The sequence below is a fragment of the Aquarana catesbeiana genome, linkage group LG10 (genome assembly GCF_042186555.1).
Source record: "Aquarana catesbeiana isolate 2022-GZ linkage group LG10, ASM4218655v1, whole genome shotgun sequence".
Classification (NCBI taxonomy): Eukaryota; Metazoa; Chordata; class Amphibia; order Anura; family Ranidae; genus Aquarana; species Aquarana catesbeiana.
In genome coordinates, this window is record NC_133333.1 from 256299050 (window position 1) to 256320508 (window position 21459).

At 47.0% G+C, this 21459-nt stretch overlaps 1 protein-coding gene across 5 annotated transcripts in view; it reads left to right on the plus strand.

The window, feature by feature from the left end:
• The window catches only part of CHD5 (chromodomain helicase DNA binding protein 5), a 295395-nt gene that overhangs the window by 238341 nt on the left and 35595 nt on the right, over nt 1-21459 (plus strand). For all 5 annotated transcript variants that reach the window (XM_073603681.1, XM_073603682.1, XM_073603678.1 and 2 more), the window contains exons 27-31: nt 1029-1117; nt 1332-1465; nt 7079-7223; nt 16240-16399; nt 18850-18929. In XM_073603681.1, coding sequence (XP_073459782.1) covers nt 1029-1117; nt 1332-1465; nt 7079-7223; nt 16240-16399; nt 18850-18929 — 608 coding nt within the window. The remainder of the gene's footprint in view (nt 1-1028; nt 1118-1331; nt 1466-7078; nt 7224-16239; nt 16400-18849; nt 18930-21459) is intronic.

The window sequence follows — 21459 nt, forward strand, 5'->3', positions numbered from 1 at the left end:
TTCAGCGTAACTGAAAGGTCATTTATGTGAAGGGAAACCTATGAGTTGTAGAACTAGTATCAAAATTTCTCAGAACTCTTTCCTTGTGAAACAAATTTCCCCAACTGAAGTTTTTAAAAAAAAAAAATGCACATCCAATCATCAGTGAGCAGGAAGCTTAATAAAATCTGAACAAAGCACATCCCTCTATAGTGTGCACTTGTCTCAATCCAGAGCCGTAAGTGTCATTTCTGTCTGCTGCCTCCTTCCTCTGCTATCAGCATGAGTAATTTTTTGACAAGTTTTCCTGACTCCAAGAGATACATGGTGACAGGGGAGGGAGCTCCAGCACACAGCCTGCGATTGACAGTCTTGGCTCTGTTCCTGTAAACCATGAGTGCTAAACCTGTGGCCCCTTCGGCTATTGCGGAACTACAGATCCCATGAGGCACTGCAAGGCTGACAGTTACAAGCATGACTCCCAAGGGCAGAGGCATGATGGGACTTGTAGTTCTGTAACAGCTGGGGGACCACAAGTTGAGCTTCCTTGTTCCTTCCTTCCAATCAGCTCTCACTGAGCTCCGCAGTGTTTAATTTCAGCTCTCCGCCCCCTTCTTTCTGAAAGCTCAGACAAGCTTTATGAATTCAGCACTTTGAACGGCTGTAGAGGAGAGAGGGCTGCAGATAAACAGGTACAAACTTATGTAGGAGGATTTTTTTTTTTCATCTCCGTGTATCACCTGAGGTCAATCACTTCACTGGGTGTATGTAAAGATTTACAAACACTTTCAGTGTAAATGTTTTACTGTTGTAATTAGCACCCCGGCACCAGCCCCAACATCTCTCTGATGGCAGCACGCTGCTGAGAGGACTGATGCTGCCTGCGAGGAGGCAGGGGTCTCTCTGAAGTGGTCCAGCAATCTTCAAAGCTCATTCTCCCTGCTGATTGGAGGAGAGATCTGGCAGCTTTATTAAGGGCACTGCCAGGGACTGTACTACCACCTTCACTAGAGTTCACTAATGATCCTTTTGCTTTGTTTGGCTTTTAGGTGGCAGGAGACAGTCTCGAAGACAGCTGAAGAATGACCGGGACAAACCACTCCCACCGCTTTTAGCGAGGGTCGGAGGGAATATTGAGGTACCGGAGCCGTGTCATGTGGGCTTTTCATTGCCGTTTTAGGGGGGTCCAAAATTTGGGTCTCTGTTGCATGTGTGCTTTTTCCATTAAAGTCTGTAAATTTAGATGCCCTTTCCACCTATGGTGTAAGCAAATTACTTTATACAAAAACTTTACCTATACAGGCAATAATAATAAAACTGCAACATGTCCCTTTTTTTTTTTTTTTTTAAAGGTTCTTGGGTTTAACGCTAGACAACGTAAGGCCTTCTTAAATGCAATAATGAGATGGGGAATGCCTCCGCAGGATGCCTTCAATTCACACTGGCTCGTCCGGGACCTCCGTGGAAAGAGTGAGAAGGAATTTAGGTACTGTTGTCTCGTTTTTGTGGTGAAAATGTTGGTCTCCACAAGGTGGCAGCATTGTTTCAGGGCCTGGGTGACGGATTCTGTGGATGAAGCGGGTCTGAAATGTGTTTTACATTTTGTAGGTTCTTCTTTAATATCCGTCTTTCTCTACAGAAACTTCTGTGGTTTTTACTTGTCTAAGTTTTGGCGGTAACACACATGAGATCAGCCTCCTACTCTTGCCACTTTTAGATGAATTGGACAACAGTGATGTGTCTATGGGCACCACTGGTTGTTTACCAAGCTTTCTTAAAGTGGAGTTCCACCCAAAAAAAAAATATGGACACTTAACCTGTCCAGGGCGCCCGCTATGTCCTCACCCGAACTCTGGGTGGAGGTGCCGGCATTGCTAGTAAGGGAGTCAGGAAGTGAAGCCTTGCGGCTTCATAGCCTGGTTCCCTACTGCGCATGCGCTTTAATGCATTACTTCCATTAGGGTAAACAATGACAAACCTTCTACTATCTGCCACCCACCCAGTAGCGTCTCCAGCTTTCATATTTAAGGGGGGCACATGGGGGGACCGGGGGGCAACTATAAAATGCAATTATATATATATATATATATATATATATATATATATATATATATATATAATTGCATTTTATATGATCCCTTTACTATGATCCCACAATGGCCCTTTCACATGTTCTGCAGTGAGCTCCCTTCCTACCGTATTGCCCCCCCCCCCCAGGGTGGCAGAAAACAAGAGATATATGTCACCAGCATACCAAGAAAATATAAGGGTCCAAAGCAGTGGGAGAACTATCAGGGTTGCAAAGGTTGTCTTGCCTCCGGGCCCTGGTGTTCTGCCACTGTGGGGTTCCCCAGCCTCTTCTTGCTGTCCTGCCCCTGCTATTGACAGCGCTGGTCTGGCATCTCTTGGTATTTACAGGCTGGTTCTCCTGTCCTAAGGACGGGAGAAATCAGTCTGTTTTTTCAGTAACTGGGAGTCCTGGTGGAGTCCTTCCTGCAACTCGCTCTTCTCCCTGCCAGTGAGGGTGCCGGGGAAGGAGCAGATCGGGCGGCCTTGGTTGTGTGAGCGCTCGCATTATGCAGTGTCAGCAAGCAGAGGGAGGGGGGAGGAATCACCCGCAGGAGCTGACTGGGAACACTCTCCCTCTTAGACATTGCCTTTTTGTAAAAAAAAAAAAAAAATGTTTTTTTTAATTGGGGGGGGGGGGGCACATGGTGAGGCACAGCATAATGTTGGGGGGGGGGGGGTCAGGGCCCCCTCTGCCCCCCCTAGGGACACCATTGCCCCCACCTCCTCCCTAAAAACATACCGGAGTCCTGAATCAATCCAGCACTGTGCCCATCTGCAGCAGCACTTGTCTTTCCTTGCTCTCACAGTCAGGCCATTGGCTCCTGCTGACCGCACTGTGTGAGTCTATGGACACATACAGCCCAGCTCGGGAGCTCACCTGCATGTGTGCCCCCCATAGCAAGCGGCTTGCTGTGGGGGGCACACGAAGAAGAGGAGGAACAGAGAGTTCCAGCGTGTGACCCCAGAAGAAGAGGTAAGGGGGCTCCCTGTGCAATACTCTTGCACAGAGCAGGTACAGTATAAACCCCTTTTTTATTTTCTATTTTTTTTAGAAAAGCCTATAGTATTATATATGCTATATTCTAATCTATATATATATATATATATATATATATATATATATATATATATATATATATATATATTTTTTATATATATTTATATGTGTTATAAACTATAATGCCCCTTTCACACTGGGGCAGTAGGGGGCGTCGGCGGTAAAACAGCGCTATTTTTAGCGCTGTCTTACCGCGGTATTCGGCCGCTAGCGGTGCGGTTTTAACCCCCCGTTGGCGGCCGAAAAAGGGTTAAAACCACTCGTACTGCAATGGGCAGGAGCGGTGAATACACCGCTCCTTCCCCGCTCCAAAGATGCGGCTAGCAGGAGATTTTTTCTTCTCCTGCTAGCGCACCGCTTCAGTGTGAAAGCCCTCGGGCTTTCACACTGAACAAACAGCGGAGGCTGTTTAGGGGCGGTTTGCAGGCGGTATTTTTAGCGCAATAACGCCTGCAAACCGCCCCAGTGTGAAAGGGGCCTAAACGACTTTAGTATCACTTTAGTGGTTTAGCCCAGAATCCTACTTTAAGAAAGGCTCCTTCCTCTTACCCTACACATTATAATTCTTCACAAAGAATGATCAAATCTGTCACTTACGTCTATTGGACTGTGTGTGACCAACCTCATCCTGATGTGTGTTCATTTTGGATGAAGCTGGGAATGGTTAAAACCGCAATCATTTTTTTTATGTTTCCCACAAGGAAGATTTCCCTTCCCTTGCAGGAACTATAAGGAGAAAGAGTGATCAGCATTGCTGAACAGAAAAGCACCGTAGTAACGTGTGGTCACCAGGTTTACAGGCATACAGCTTACAGGAGTTTATCACGGTACAAGTGGGACCTTTAAACAAGAGCAATCAAACCAATAATACGGCTCATTTTACATTACAGTTGGCCTGGTCTTTGCAGTCAAAAAAGTCCAGATGTCTGATTTTACAACACACCTGCGGGAACACGCTTACCTGTCAAAAGATTTATAAAGGATCTCTCAGGATCTTGCCACCTCTGTGTGGTTACATTTCTAGGTATTCTGAGGATTGGGACAACACTTTTCTGCCCCCGCCGTTCTGCCCCTGTAGCACCGTTGGTGAACATTTTTGTCAGGATCTCTTCCTCTTGTCAGCTCATCGAAGTACTCCCCCTTCCCCCTCCATCAGTTTACAGAGTAAGCCCCCCCACTGTAAGCCCAATTTCACTTAGTAGGAGTGCAGCAACCTAAAGCGGAGTTCAACCCACTTTTGAGAGGTAGTCTTAAACGAAAGACCACCCCTCGTTTTTGGATATTTAAAAAAAAAAAAAAAAATATTTGGTACCTTTTTTTTTTTTTAAGTACTAGGTGTACTTCCGATCCAGCCGGGCCGCGGCGCAGGACGTCATGTCCTCTTGTGCTGCGAGCACCCCCGCTGTCTTCTGGGACCTGTGTGTGTCTCCCAGAAGACAAGTTGGCCATTCACAAAGCGCTGCGCGACTCGCACATGTGCAGTAGGAAACCGGCAGTAAAGCCGCAAGGCTCCACTGCCGGTTTCCCTTCGTTGAAATGGCGGCGACTGCACCCGATCCAACTGGACAGATCGGCCTCGGGGGACCGACATCACGGGCTCCCTGGACAGGTAAGTGTCCTTATTAAAGTGGGGTTCCACCCAAAAAAACAAAAATACCTGAAAAATTAAAAAAAAACAAAAAAAAAAACATTTGGATATTTTTTTTTTTTTACTTACCTCCAAATGCCTGTTGCTAGGGGGTCCCTCGTAGTCTGCCTCTTCCTTTGCCTGGGCTGGTGACATCACTTCCCCCTCGGCACAGGAAGGGCTCGGCTCTGCTCCCTCCCTCCTGTCAACCCTGGGACAGGTAAGTGTCCAATTAAAAGTCAGCAGCTGCAGTATTTGTAGCTGCTGACTTTTAATTTTTTTTTTTTAATGGACCCCCTGGGTGGAACTCCTCTTTAAGTCAGCAGATAAAGTGTTTGTAGCTGCTGACTTTTAAAAAAAAAAACAAATTTGTGTCTGGAACACCGCTTTAAAGGGGTTGTACAACTTAAACATTTTTTACTTTAATGCATTCCTTGCATAAAAAATGTTTAGGTGTCAGCATCCCCACACTCACCCCCTGTATACTTACCTGAGCCCCATTAGATCCAGCGCTGTGCACGTCTGCAGATCTTTTCTCCCCTCAATTTCAGGTCTTTGCTGGGGCACCGGGAGCTGTTGGCTCCCAGTGCTGTCAATTAAAGCCAGTGGCGGGGGGCGGGGCTGAGTCCCGCTGTCTGTGTCAATGAATGCACACACACACACGAGTGCCCCTCGTGGGAAGCGGCTTCCTATGGGAGCACTGGGAAGGGGGAGGGGCCAGGAGCGCCTGCGGAGGACTTGAAAAGAAGTGGTTTGCGGCCGCTCTGTGCAATTCCATTGCACAGAACAGGTAAGTATAGAGATGTTTTGTTATTTTTAAAAAACTATAAAAAATTACCTTTAAAACTCACTTTAAAGTGGTTCTAAAGGCAAAAGATTTTTTTTTTATCCTAATACATTCTCTGCATTAAGGTAAAATCCCTTCTGTATGCACCCCCAGCCCCCCTTATACTCTCCTGAGGCCGATCTCCATCCAGCACTGTGTACGAGAGCAGCATCTCTCTCCGCTCTCTCTCCTCACTGGCCATGGAGGCAGCAGCAAGAGCCATTGGCTCCTGCTGCTGTCAATCATAGCCAGAGAGCAGGGGGTGGGGCAGAGCCATGCTCTCTGTTAGACATGTGCACAGCCAAAAAATGTATTCATTTTCATTTTCGCTTCATTAGTTTATTATTTTTTTCGTTTTTCGGGTCATTCGTTATGATCGCGATTCATAAATTTGTTCATTCGTAAATTCTTAAATGCGTTCATTCGTAAATTCGAACATTCGTTCATTCGTAAATTCGAACGTTCGTTCATTCGTACATTTTTACATTTGTACATTCGTAAAATCGTACATTTGTAAATTAGAAAATTCTGAAATTTGTAAATTCGAAGTTTGAAAATCCAAAAACCCAAAAATTCAAAAATCTGAAATAGTAACTAACTATTAAATTATAGGTATTGTAATTTCCTTTCAAATTTGACTGTCAGTGAACGTAACAAATACGAATTTATCTGAAGTTACGAATTATCCAAAACGAATGCTGCATCTAAACAAATGGAATGGAACAAATTGATAATAAATAATAATAATAAAACAACATTATTATTTATTATTATTATTATTGTTTATTATTATTAATTCATTACGTTCCATTCCGTTTTTTCGGATCATTCATAACTTCGGATAAATTTGTATTTGTTACGTTCACTAACAGCCAAATTTGAAAGGAAATTACAATACCTATAATTTAAAAGTTACTAGTAGTTAATACTAATAGTTAAATTATTATTAGTTAACTATTATTTCAGATTTTCGAATTACAAATTTACGAATTCACTAATTTACTAATGTACGAATGCCCGAATTTACAAATGTCCAATTTTATCGAATTTACGAATATTCGGAAAAATTTGTTAAACGGGTTTTCGTTAATTCGGATATTCCCGATTTAACGAATTTGTCGAAATTCGTTAAAAAGCTAATTCGGAACGAAACGAATTGCACATGCCTACTCTCTGTGTCAATGAACATACAGAGCGGATCTCGGGATCGAGCCAACACAAGTCCCCCCACAGCAAGCTGCTTGCTATAGGAACACTCAACAGGGGGGAGGAGCCAGAAGCATCGGCGGGGGGGACCTGGATGAGGGGGAGCGGAGCTGCTCTGTGCAAAACCATTACAGAGCAGGTAAGTATAACATGTTTGTTATTTAAAAAAAAAAAATGTTTTACAATCGTTTTAAAAGACAGGCAAATTCACCGACTGAACTGAAAAAAAAGATTTGTTGACTTCCAAAATACATAAACTTTAGGATGATTCATGTATTTGCCTGGAGTTTTTCATGTGGATAATCCATTACAGGGCGTACGTGTCTTTGTTTATGAGACACCTCTGTGAACCGGGGGCTGACGGGGCAGAAACCTTTGCCGATGGCGTCCCAAGAGAAGGACTTTCTCGCCAGCATGTCCTCACCAGAATCGGAGTCATGTCTCTGGTCCGAAAGAAGGTGGGTGAGTAGGTGTTTACAGGCCAGGTATGTGAATGTGATCATACCTTATTCATGTGATGTCTATTTTCCACCATCCAGGAGAACCCAAAGTGTGTTTTTGTCAATTGATTAGTTTGTCTTTTTTTTTTTTTTTTTTATCAATCGCTAGAAATTGATTGGTCGACACAGACAAAAAGCCAGTTAGTAAAGGTTTTATTCATGAGGTTCTATGTAGTTGCAGCAGAACGACAGTCTGCAGAATACTTGCCTCTGTTCCAGGGATGCAACAGTTGGAGCCCACGCTGGCAGCTGATATCTGTGCCGGGTTTTTTGGCCTCTTGATTGGCCAGTGGGGATGATGTGACCCCCTATGCATGCACACGGGAGTCATTCATCCTGGCACACTGGTACTGTGTGCATGCACAGCTCAGTGTACATTTAAAAGAGGAGTGAGGGATTAAAAAAAAAAAAAGACATACGGTACATACTCACCTAGGTAGATGCAGTATTGATCCAATGCTGCAGCTGTCCCCTACTGCCTCTACACCGAGAACTGAGCAATCAAAGACAGCTGATCGCTCAGTTCTCGGGTCCGCCCTGACCACAGATCGGTGACTGTGCTCTGCCCCTCCAGCGCTCAATGGAGCGCCAGGGTGGGAACGGTTGGCTCAGGCTTTTCCGTGGTGAACGGAGAAGCATAGCCAGCAACAGGTCAGGGATCTAGGCGGATCCCAACATTATTGTCGGGGATCCCTGCACAGCATGGACCGGCTTTCTGACATCGGCGGACTTCAGCCCACTGTTGACTGAATCTGGGTCACGGAACTGAGTGCATTCTTGTAACCTACAGGAAAAGAGCTTTGCAAACCTGCAGGAACGTTTTTTTTTTTTTCTGCAGAGACACTCAACAAACAACTGCCTGTTTGCAATTTTGTTTTTACTGAAGGTTTAGTTCCACTTTTTTTTACTCCACTTGAGTACTGGTATGGGCATTCAGAAAATATATATATATTTCTATTTTGTTCATTGACAGACACAGCGCTCCATTATTCAGTACCATAGGGTTATATCGCCCCCTACAGGAGTAGGACACTAGGCAGAAAAAAAGACTTGGCTACGCCTATGGGCAGTCCTAGGTGGTATACACCCCCCTGTCTGCTATAGGCCTTCAGTTTTATTTTCTGCCTAGTTAGGAGTAAGGACCTAGTTCCCTGCCGGGATATCTAGTCCTGGCAATTTTTTGTTTTTGCTTTTTAAACTACTTCTTTTTTTTTCTCTAAAATCAACTGCCTACGTGCTAGGTCGGCCGCGACATGGCCCCACTGGACGGGGGCTGGCCCTGCGAGTTAAACGTCTCGCGAGGTCGCATAGGACCGGGTCTCGGCCTGTGTCACAGCGTTCCTCATGGCCGACAGCCCCCCACTTCGGTGGCGAGGAGGATCTGTTTGGGAGCGCTACCCGTGCGCTTTGCTGGATCGGTAAGTAAGGGGCCCCCTCCACTCCTTCCCTGGAGTGGTGTGGGGCGCGGGTACTCCCTGGGGTGGTCAGTCCCTCTGGGGTTCTCCTCCACACCCACCGCCCCTTTCCTGGATGAGGTCTAGGTGATTCAGATACTCTGTCCACTCTCAGCCCCCCCTCCCCCTTTTTACCACTATGGGGGTGGGGGGTACACCTTGGCACCTGCTGGATGGTTGGGCCTGGGAGCGGGTGACCAGGCATTTGCGAATCCAGCGGTGGCCCTCCTCTAATTTAGGCCGCGGTTTTGCGGCCTACCGACCTGGCGAAGTGTGGGGCGGCCCTAGAGCGGGCGGTGGAGGCCGCCGATTTCTGTTGGGGGCACCCCCCTCCATTCCTCGGCTCTGCTTGGTCCGGTCCCCCTCGCGGACCTGTGCCTTTGCAGCGGGCGGCCAAAAACTTAGGCAGCAGCTTTTGCGGCCTACCAGGTCGCAGCCTGCTAGTCCCTGCAACCACGCCGGACGGCACTGTGGGTGCTCTGAAGGCGACCCCCTTTTAGGGTTTTTTTTATGTGGACCCTCAGTAGGCATCCCCTGTGTGGGGCCTTAGTGGACACTCCCCTGTGAGGGGCCTCAGCCAGTGCCCCCTGTGAAAGGTCCAGTGGTGCCGCCTGTGCGGTGCATCCGTAGGCGCCTCCTGGGCGGGCTATCTGTAGGCACCCTCTGTGCTGGGGCTCAGCCAGTGCTCCTGTTAGGGGTCCAATGGTGCCCCTTGTGCAGGGTCTTGGCTGGTGCCCCGTGTAAGGAACCTCGGTCAGCGCCCCCTATGCGGGGCCTCGGTTGACGTCCCCTGTGTGGGATCTCGGTGATGCCCCTGTGCGGGGCCTAAGACGGCGGCCCCTCTGAGTTCTTTGTGTGTTCACAGGTGACACTTAGACATATAGCCTAGTAAATGGCGCCCCCACCCTCCCCTGTCTCATCGGTCTTGACTGCTCCTATATCTGGCTCTGCCGCCATGGGCGTGGCCCACCTTGCGGGGTTGATGGCCACACTCCTTGTCCTGTCAGTTAGTGAGGATGTTCCTCCACAACTACAGTGGCGCACAAGAAGGTGCTGGTTGTTGCCCTTATTAAATCTGTGCAGAAAATGTTAATGATGGAGGATGCAGCTGTGGCTGCGGTGGAGGTCCCCTTGGCACCCATAAACTGTCTCGCACGGCAAAAGCGTTCCCTCCTCCCACCTATTTTGAAATATTTGTCCGTAAAGACTGTGAGTGTCCAAAGCGCTCCTTGTGGTTCCAAAGACGCTTTGCTGCGAGGAACCCCTTTGTGGGATCCCTCCTTAAAGAGTGGACTGTTCCACCAGTAGTGGATCCCCCTGGTCTCTAGTTTGCGCAAAGCGACCATGATTCTAGTAGAGGAATCTCCATTTTTTTTTAAATCCAGCTGACATACCTGGAGGGGGAGTATAATCCCTCTGCTTTCGCTGAATTGGCAGACCAGTTGGTCTGGGGGCTGCAGTTTGTCTGCGATGTAAGTGTTGGTATGCGGACTGGGCTTCTAAAAAAGCTCTGACTGGTTTACCATTTCAAGGCAATTGTCTGTCTTGTGGCTACCCTGGATGACATCATTACAGCCTCACAGGAGGGAAGTGTACATCACTTCCACAGTCTGGAATGGGGAAAAGGGCCTCGTAGCGGATGCATTCTATCTCGGCACGCAACGGACCTGGTCTGGCAAGCTGAGAGCGTGGCTCCCTAGACCCACGGACAAGGCCCCTTCAGCATGAAGGCGTGCCTGCACCTATGTCCTAGTGTTCCGACCTTGAATCCCGAAAAGGTTTTTTTCCTTCCAATAGGCATCTGTCACCGGACTGTTTGCTGTCCTCCTTGGGGCTGTGCAAGTCCTGTTGCTTCAGGGTGTGCTTGTCCAGGTTCCAGTGCTGGAATGGTTTCTGGGGTTTTAATTCAAACCTGTTCACAGTTCAAAAAGGAGGGCATAGTACGTCCATTTCTGAACCTCAAGGCCCTGAACTGCTTTGTGTGGGTACAGAAGGTCAGAATGGAGTCCATCCGCACGGTGGTGGTGCCCAATCATCATGGGGACTTTCTGGCTTCTGTCAACATCACGGATGCTTAGCTACACACTCCAATATGTGCCCGACACCAACACTTCCTCCGTTTTTACTGTGGGAGACCGCGGTGTTGACCTTTGATCTCGCGTATTCACAAAGGTGTTTTGTTTCCAGTTCTGGCGTGGTTACGTCAGCGGGGGATTGCGGTCCTGGGTTGCCTGGATGACCTTCTACGAGCAGAGTCCTCGGCTACCTTGAGGGGCTACGTAGCTCGCTATACAGACCACAGATTTCAGTTGGCTTCTATACTACCTCAAGTCTGCTCTGGCTCCTTCCAGAAAATTAGATTACCTGGGCCTGACTCTGGCTTCATCTCTGGCCAGAGTGTTTCTTCTTCTGGGCAAACTCCAGAAGTTGCATGCTGCGCTTCAGCTACTGTTGTCTCGCAGGTGGGCCTCCCTGCAGTCCTGCATGTGGGTGTTGGGCCTGATGGTATCTACTCTCTCCCAAGCGGTTCCATACCGAGCTCCCTTCAAGGGAGACCCTGGCGTAATGGGACAAGTGCCCGAGGTCTCTGATCTATCTGATTTGGTTGAGCAAGGAAACCAGGGGGTCCCTGGTCTGGTGGCTTTGCTCTCCGGTATTTCGGCAGGGCACATCCTTTCTCCCTTTGTATTGGACAGTGGTCACCACCAATGCCCGTCTGTCCGGGTGGGGATGTGGCCTGGGACTGGGTTCTGCTCAGGGTCATTGGATGCTGGAGGAATCCACATTGCCGATCAATATTCTGGGACTTCGTGCGATCAGACTATGTATGGATCATGGATGGGTCGACTTCAGGGGCTCCTGCTACATATCCAGTCAGACAATGTCACGGTGGTGGCTTGTGTCAATAACCAGGGTGGAACAAAATGTGTTGACAGCCCTGACAGTAGCCTCTCCGCCGTATGCATTCTAGGAGTGGAAAACTGACAGCCGTCTAGTGTTGGTCCATGGGGTGGTCCCTTCACCAGGACTTGTTGCATCGGATATGTCTCCGATGGGGCACTCCCGAGGTAGATCTGTTGGCGTCCCGGCTTAACAGAACGGTACTGAGTTTTCTAGCAAGGTCACGGGATCCTCTGGTGGGGCCATTATAGTCGGATCTACTCCTCTCCTCTCAAGCTTCTGCCGCGGCTTTTGCGCAGGATCAAGGCAGAAGGGATTCCGGTCATTCTAGTTGGCCCGGATGGCTTTGTTGGATTGGGTACGTCGACCTGGTGCACTTGGTCGCCAATGTCCCTTGGCGACTGCCTCTCAGGGAGGATCTACTGTACCAAGGGCCAATCTACCATCCTGCTTTAGTCGCTGGTTTTGAAGGCCTGGCTGTTATGAGCCAGGTGCTGAATTTACGACACTGCTGAGGGCTAGGAAGTCTTCCTCTAGGAAGATTTACCATTGGACGTGGATAGCATACATATCCTGGTGTGAGGCGCTTGGCATTTACCCTGGTTCTTTCTCAGTGGCTCGGATATCGACCTTCCTTCACGGGGGGGGGTTGAGCAGAACTTGGCCTTGAGTACCATCAAGGGTCAGGTGTCGGCCTTCGCGGTTTTCTTTGGCGTCCTCTGGCCTCACACTCCCTGGTGCGTACTTTTAATCAAGGTGTTCAACATCAGCCTCCACCGGTGCGGTCTCTTCTACCGCCATGGGATCTGCCCTTGGTGCGTTCGGTTCTACAGAAGCCTATCTTTGAAAATGTTCGGGAGGTTCCTTTGCTTACTCTGTCCCAGAAGGTGGCTTTATTGGTGGCTATCACCTCTGCTCACAGAGTGTCGGAACTGTAGGCGTTATCTTGTCATACATCTTACCTGGTGATCCACAAAGATGTGGTGGTTCTTCATCCTTGTCCGTGGTTCCCTCCTCTGATTTCAGTTTGACTAAGGGCACTGTGTTGTCTTCCCTGTGTCCCAGGTCAAACTATCCTAAGAGCCCTTGCACACTGGGGCGGTTTGCAGGCGCTATTGCGCTAATAATAGCGCCTGCAAACCGCCCCGAAAGTGCCGCTGCTTTCATTCCAGTGTGCAAGCCCCGAGGGCTTGCACACTGGAGCGATGCGCTGGCAGGACGGTAAAAAAAGTCCTGCCAGCAGCATCTTCGGAGCGGTGAAGGAGCGGTGTGTATACCGCTCCTTTACCGCTCCTGCCCATTGAAATCAATGGGACGGCGCGGCTATACCGCCGGCAAAGCGCCTCTGCAGAGGCGCTTTGCGGTGGTATTTAACCCTTTCTCGGCCGCTAGCGGGGGGTAAAACCGCCCCGCTAGCGGCCGCATACCGACGGTAAAACGCCGCTAATAATAGCGGCGTTTTACCGCCGACGCCGCCCCCCCGCCCCAGTGTGCAAGGGCTCTAAGGGATTTACCTTACATGCCCTGGATGTGTTCGGGGCTATTCGGGTGTATTTGGCAGCCACAGGGTCTTTTTGCAGATCAGACTTACTGTTTGTAAACACGGATGGGCCAAAAAAGGGTCTGTCTGCTTCGTCTGCGACCTTTTCTAGATGACAGACGATGACTCTGGCCTATTCTATCAGGGGTTGGGTTCCTCCTTTCCCTGTTACGGCGTATTCTACTTGACTGCTTGCTGCTTCTTGGGCCTTCCATCATCAGGCGTCAGCTGCGCTAGTTTCCAAGGCGGCCACTTGGTCATCGGTGTACGCTTTCAAAAAATTCTACAAAGTGGATGTGCTGGCATCTGAGGAGGCTTCTTTTGGCCGCAAGGTTTTGCAGGCAGCTGTTTAGAGGGTCTCTTCCCGCTTGAGGGTGTATTGTTCAGGTTGGGCTCCGTTTGTTCTGTGTTGAACTCCTGTTACCCGGTTGGCTCTTGTGTTAGCCTTGGGATTTTTCGTTGTCCCACCCCTCATGTTTGGCACTGCTTTGGGACGTCCCTATGGTTCTGAATAATGGAGCGCTGTGTCTGTCAATGAACGAAAGAGAAAAATGGGATTTTTGACTTACCGTAAAATCCATTTCTCTGAGTTCATTGACAGACACAGCACCCAAACCTCTAAGGAGTTTTCATACTTCTGACACTGCTTGTTACTAAACTGAAGGCCTATAGCAGAGAGGGGGGTGTATACCAACTAGGACTGCCCATAGGCTTAGCCAAGTCTTTTCTGCCTAGTGTCCTACTCCTGTAGGGGGCGATATAACCCTATGGTTCTGAATAATGGAGCGCTGTGTCTGTCAATGAACTCGGAGAAATGGATTTTACGGTAAGTCAAAAATATATATACATATATATATATATATATATATATATATATATATATATATATATATGAAAATTGTCTTCTTGGATAAATAACAGAATTATATTGAAGGCCTGTAAACCACCACATGGCCTTGGCTGATCCAGGCTACCAAATCATGAACACAGTTTCAGCCTATTGGGCATGTGACGTGCCAGTTTAGGGAACATCTGGTATATTTTCAGTAAACACGTAGTTTGCATTATCACTATATTTAGGGTAACTTTAGCCAATGTTTCCCCATGCAGGACAAAGCAACAGGTTCACTTTAATGCCAGACCACATAGTTGCCTAATTGCACCTTCTCTTTGCTCTTCTGCTGCTCTGTTTGCCCATGGTAGTGAAGAAAGGTAGCCTTGCTCTGATTGGAGCTTCGCACCCCCATGTAATATCACTTAGTAACTGAGTGTCCACTTGCTAAACACCAGTGCAGGCGGGACTTTCAGTGATGTACACCTATTTTTGCCAAGCATGGGAAAAGCACAGGAACCTTTTAAAGTGGTTGTTAACCTCAGACATGAAATAAGAACAAAGCATATTCCTCTATAGTGTGTCTCAATTAGGAGCACTAAGGGGTTGATTTACTAAAACTGGAGAGCACAAAGCTTAATTGAACACGCTGAAGTTAGAAGCTGATTGGCTACCACGCACAGCTGCACCAGATTTTGCACTCTCTTGTTTTAGTAAATCAACCCCTAAGTGTTATTTCTGTCTGCTGCCTCCTTCCTCTGCTATCTGCATGAGTCACTTCTGACAATTTTTCCTGACACTGAGAGATAAATGGTGACAGGTGAGGGACCCCCCAGCTGATTGACAGCCTCAGCTCTGTTCCTGTGTGAAAGTGGATGTGTCCCTTCCCTCCAATCAGCTCTCAGAGCTCCCCTCACTGAGTGTAACTTCAGCTCTCCGCTCCCTTTTTTCTGAACTCTCAGAGAAGCTTTATAAGTTATGGGCTTTGAATGGATGTAGAAAAGAGAAGACTGCAGCTAGACAGATACAACTTATGTGGGAGGATTTGTTTCATTTCTGTGTATCACAGGCCAGTCACTGCACTAGGTATATGGAAGTGTTTACAGCCGCTTTAAAGTAAATTTGTGATGTGACTTTTTGCTGTTCTTTTATATACTTGTCCTTCCATTTTATTGTATAAAATGTAGAAATGTGTAGATTAGCCACTAGAGGGAGCTGTGTGTTACACTCCAATATCCCAGCTGTTGAGATAAGATATCTGGGTGTGCATTGTATTCAGTACAAAAATACTCAATAATTTATACCCAAAATAATATATATGCAAAACGGATACACAAACCGAGCTCTTCCCGGGATCGACAGACTCGTAGGCTTCCTTTTGTGAGACGGAGCAATAAGTGCACAGCCATTGTGTAACACTGCAAATAAGGAAGCATCACCTCTTTATGTAGTGAACAAACATGACCACCTCCATGCCCATATACTGTATAATCACAAACTATACTAAAAACAAAGGCTTTAAAATCATTTACATACATTCACCATATAATGTAAATTAAGCCCATCTCCTTTCAGACATAAAAAAATAAATAAAAAATCAATACTAATGTCACCAGGCTAATGTGCAATCCCTTTATGTGACGTCACCAAGTTAATGTACAATCCCTTTATGTGACGTCACCAAGCTAATGTACAATCCCTTTATGTGACGTCACCAAGTTAATGTACAATCCCTTTATGTGACGTCACCAAGTTAATGTACAATCCCTTTATGTGACGTCACCAAGTTAATGTACAATCCCTTTATGTGACATCACTAAGTTAATGTACAATCCCTTTATGTGACATCACTAAGTTAATGTACAATCCCTTTATGTGACGTCACCAAGCTAATGTACAATCCCTGTATGTGACGTCACCAAGTTAATGTACAATCCCTTTATGTGACGTCACCAAGCTAATGTACAATCCCTTTATGTGACGTCACCAAGCTAATGTACAATCCCTTTATGTGACATCACCCAGCTAATGTACAATCCCTTTAATGTGACGTCACCCAGCTAATGTACAATCCCTTTATGCAACATCACCAAGCTAATGTACAATCCCTTTATGTGACGTCACCAATGTGTACAAATTAATTTACAAAAAGCTGTGGCTGTGTTACCTGCTGTAGCAGAAAATTACAGAAAAGAAGGTAAAGTTTAAATTGTGTTCTCATTACTTTTTTTTTTTTTTTGTTCTAAGGTCCAGGAATTTGAACAGGTCAATGGCAAGTACAGCACCCCGGATATGATTCCAGAGGGGACAGAGAACAGGAAATGTTTTGACACGGGTTCTTCAGATCCTACCACGCCGGTTCCAGCCAGTCCCGCTCCCATACAGCCAGGTGCTGTGGCTTTTTCAGGTACACACTCTTCGTTCTGCCTTTCAAGACATTTGATAGGCTAAATGGGTCAGCTATGTTCTGGAAAAAAGTGTTGCCGGTAGCTGAGCAGTTAGGCGGCCCATAGGTCAAGGGAGTCAAATTCAATTTCATTGTGGGCCGCATCAGCTTTATGGTTCCAATAATAGTTCCGGTTGTTTCTGTAAGACTATATACGTTTTTCCTGAAGGGATAGGTGCAGGAACTCAACCTCGCCCCCACGCTAAACCGCATCAAACGGTGGGTGTGGCCAAATTTCAGTAGCAGTGAGAGGATCTTAAAGCAGCAATAACTACCAGGAGTGTGTTATATGCGGAGTTCAGGGATGCGCTATGTACAGAGTGCAGGGTTTAGGAGTGTGCTATGTACAAATGCAGGGTTCAGCGCTCTTTCACAGGCTGTCCACATCTCACTTCCACTCCTCCTTGGTTCAGACCTCTGCACCGCCCTACCCCACCTCTTCACACATTTCCCCCCACAGCCCTCATCTCACCTGCGCAGCCCAGATCTAGTTGTCATTGGACGGCATCTGTGCACTCAGGCACAGATGGGGATCACAGTGCAGCCTACTACGTGATGCCCCATCCAACCTTTGACCACACTGCACCTTCATCTGCATCTCCCTTGTCTCCGCTGTGAGTGCAGGGCAGGCAGGGATCTGTGCGAGCAGCCAAGAGGAAAGCTGAAGGAAGTCTTCTGTGTTTACAAGTAACAGTGGTGAGTGGGGAGCAGAGGGGAGAGCCAGAGGTGGCAGAACAGAGTTCCGCTACATCCTGGGTGAAACAAAGCCCTGGGTCTGAGGGTCACATAAAACAGCAAGGTCCATAAAGACATGGATGAGCGAGTTTAGGGTGGAGGACCTTGACTGGCCTGCACAGAGTCCTCACCTCAACCCGATAGAACACCTTTGGGAGGAATTAGAGCGGAGACTGCGAGCCAGGCCTTCTCGTCCAACATCAGTGCCTGACCTCACAAATGAGCTTCTGGAAGAATGGTCAAACCTTCCCAAAGATGCACTCCAAAACCTTGTGGACGGCCTTCCCAGAAAAGTTGAAGCTGTTATAGCTGCAAAGGGTGGACCAACTCAATATTGAACCCCATGGACTAAGACTGGGATGCCATTAAAGTTCATGTGCATGTAATCAATGAGCTTTCCCTCCCCACCTCCATCAATGAGCTTTTGCTCCCCATCTCCATCAATGAGCCTTCCCTCCCCTCGCCTCCATCAATGAGCCTTCCCTCCCCCCGTCTCCATCAATGAGCCTTCCCTCCCTCTGCCTCCATCAATGAGCCTTCCTTCCCCCCATCTCCATCAATGAGCCTTCCCTCCCCCCGCCTCCATCAATGAGCCTTCCCTCCCCCCGCCTCCATCAATGAGCCTTCCCTCCCCCCTTCTCCATCAATGAGCCTTCCCTTCCCACCTCCATCAATGAGCCTTCCCTCCCCCCGTCTCCATCAATGAGCCTTCCCTCCCTCTGCCTCCATCAATGAGCCTCCTCTCCCCACCTCCATCAATGAGCCTCCTCTCCCCACCTCCATCAATGAGCCTTCCCTCCCCACCTCCATCAGTGAGCCTTCCCTCACCTCCATCAATGAGCCTTCCCTCCTCACCTCCATCAAATAGCCTTCCCTCCCCACCTCCATCAATGAGCCTTCCCTTCCCACCTCCATCAATGAGCCTTCCCTCCCCCCGTCTCCATCAATGAGCCTTCCCTCCCTCTGCCTCCATCAATGAGCCTCCTCTCCCCACCTCCATCAATGAGCCTTCCCTCCCCACCTCCATCAATGAGCATTCCCTCCCCATCTCCTTCAATGAGTCTTCCCTCCCTCACCTTTCTCAATGAGCCTTCCCTCCCTACCTCCACCAATGAGCATTCCCCTCCCCACCTCCATCAATGAACCTTGGCCATCCATTATTACCCTGTCACCAGTTCCTTGCTTTTCCTTCCTTGTACCCCTCTTGGTTGGTCCTGAAAACTGCAGACCGGGAAAATCCCACAAGAGCTTCAGTTTTTGGACCCAGTCGTCTGGCCATTACAATTTTGGTTCTCGTCAAAGCCGCTCAAATCCTTATGCTTGCCCATTTCTTCTTCTTTCATCGCATAACTTCAGGAACAACATGTTCACTTGGTGCCTTCCACCTACTTACAGATGCCATTGTAATGAGATAATCAGTGTTATTCACTTTACCTGCCAGTGGTAATAATGTTATGGGTGATCCATATATGTGTGAATGTTACAAGGAGCCTCGTGCAGGGGCAGAGTGGGTTATACGTCTGCAGTTTCTTATGTATACCCCTAGGCTTTGAACGTGACCTCAAATGTATAGTCAGTAGGAAAACTTTAGGGCAGAAATAATTTAAGCAAAACTGTTTCTATAGTTTGCTGTGTAGCAGTTACATCTGAATTGTATTATTTAATTTTTTTTCTAGAAAAAAGTGAGACGCCATCTTTGTTATCTGAGGAAGTGGAGAGCACGGATCAGAAGTCCATACAGCAGTCAGAGCCTCCGGTGAGATTATCCATTGTTCCCTTCAAAACACTCCCATCATTTATCAAATGATGTACACTTTATGACCAAATGTTGGTGGTTAAAGTCGCAGCAACTTTGAAAAGGTGCCTGCGCTACTTTGGTGCAACTTTTGATCCATGGAACGGGAAGTCGGATCAAAATAACATTAAAAGTCGCATTTCAAAGACACGCTAATATGAATGGAGCCTTCGTTTTTTGTTGCACAGAGCAGTGACAATTGGTCAGAACTCATTCAGATTTTTGGGTGGAGCACAGAAGAGGGTTTGGCTAATAACAAATCTCTTTGCCAGCATATGGTGGTACCTGCACCCGAGGAGAACATACTGACATACCTGATGGCCTATCTGTATATTTACGTTTTAATGTTAAACCCATTTATACAATAATCAAATAAAGAAAAACAATCTCTGATAGAAGTGATGACAATTCAAACTCTATACAACCCATCTCATCTGTAGAGCGCACTTAGTGTCCATTCCTTTTAGACTAAATTGTAATTTGAAGCCATTTAGACATCACGTTGGATGTAAAAACAACCTTGTGAAGTAATCCCGGGATAAAAGCCATCCATTTACCATACCTAGTCCATTTAGCGGTAATGCTTTTATAATGTAATAGTGTGTAAATAAATTCCATTTTTTTTTTGTACAGAACCAGATTAGCTGATGTCCACATTTTGCTTCTGTCTTTTCGAATTCTATTTTTCACGCAATAATGTATTATATAGGAAGGTGCTTGCATATTTTCTTTTGATCGATTATTTTAAAGTGCATGTAAACACTAGCAACGAGTTTCTTTTATTTGCTCTTTTTTCAGTCTGTTAAATGTACCATCCAACGTGTTTTGTTATATTCCTTTTGATCTGTCAACACTCTTGTGAGCTGGTATTGTCCTGTACCACCTGTTATCAGTTAGAGTGGTGCCCAGCTCTCTATGGACAGTCCCTCCTATGCTGTGACGAAGAGGAGAGGGAGAGGTGTTTTGCAGTCCTAAATCACTTCCTTCCCTTTGGGGTGATAACGCTGCTCCTCCATTGGTACAGTACAATGAATGAGCATATGTCACTCTAGGATAGGAAGTGTGCTACTGGCAGGGCCACCAGGTGACAATAAAGGGGGGAAAAAAGTCCTTAAGGCTGGGTTCACACTATTGCGACTTGGATGCGGGATCCAATTCGCAATAGCAGGAGATTTTGACCGGCTCTCTATGGAGCCGGTTCACATAGCCTCAGTGTGAATTTGCACAGGAGCCCTGTGCGTCTTTTGGTCCGTTTTCAGGTCCGAATTCAGCCAAAAATTCAGGCTGGAACGGTGACGCACAGGGCCCCTGCTGGGAGCCGCATGGGTATTGGGTAGGTGTGAACCCAGTCTAAAGAATGGTGCACACATGCACTCCTCCCTTATCTCAGCATGAAGTTTAACACCGATGTTTCTTTGCTATACCGGGCTAGTTATGTTCCCCTTTATTCCTCTATTGAATTTGACTTGAAGAACTGGCACACTTACAGTCAGTCAGGTCCATAAATATTGGGACATCAACACAATTCTAATCTTTTTGGCTCTATACACTACCACAATGGATTTGAAATGAAACGAACAAGATGTGCTTTAACTGCAGACTTTCAGCTTTAATTTAATGGTATTTACATCCAAATCAGGTGAACAGTGTAGGAATTACAACAGTTTGTATATGTGCCTCCCACTTTTTAAGGGACCAAAAGTAATGGGACAATTGGCTGCTCAGCTGTTCCATGGCCAGGTGTGTGTTATTCCCTCATTATCCCATTTACAAGGAGCAGATAAAAGGTCCAGAGTTCATTTCTAGTGTGTTATTTGCATTTGGAATCTGTTGCTGTCGACTCTCAATATTAGATCCAAAGAGTTCTCACTATCAGTGAAGCAAGCCATCATTAGGCAAAAAACAAAACAACCCCATCAGAGAGATAGCAAAAACATTAGGTGTGGCCAAATCAACTGTTTGGAACATCCTTAAAAAGAAAGAACGCACCGGTGAGCTCAGCAACATCAAAAGACCCGGAAGACCACGAAAAACAACTGTGGTGGATGACCGAAGAATTATTTCCCTGGTGAAGAAAACACCCTTCACAACAGTTGGCCAGATCAAGAACACTCACCAGGAGGTAGGTGTATGTGTGTCAAAGTCAACAATCAAGAGAAGACTTCACCAGAGTGAATACAGAGGGTTCACCACAAGATGTAAACCATTGGTGAGCCTCAAAAACAGGAAGGCCAGATTAGAGTTTGCCAAACAACATCTAAAAAAGCCTTCACAGTTCTGGAACAACATCCTATGGACAGATGAGACCAAGATCAACTTGTACCAGAGTGATGGAAGAGAAGAGAATGGAGAAGGAAAGGAACTGCTCATGGTCCAAAGCATACCACCTCATCAGTGAAGCATGGTGGTGGTAGTGTCATGGCGTGGGCATGTATGGTTGCCAATGGAACTGGTTCTCTTGTATTTATTGATGATGTGACTGCTGACAAAA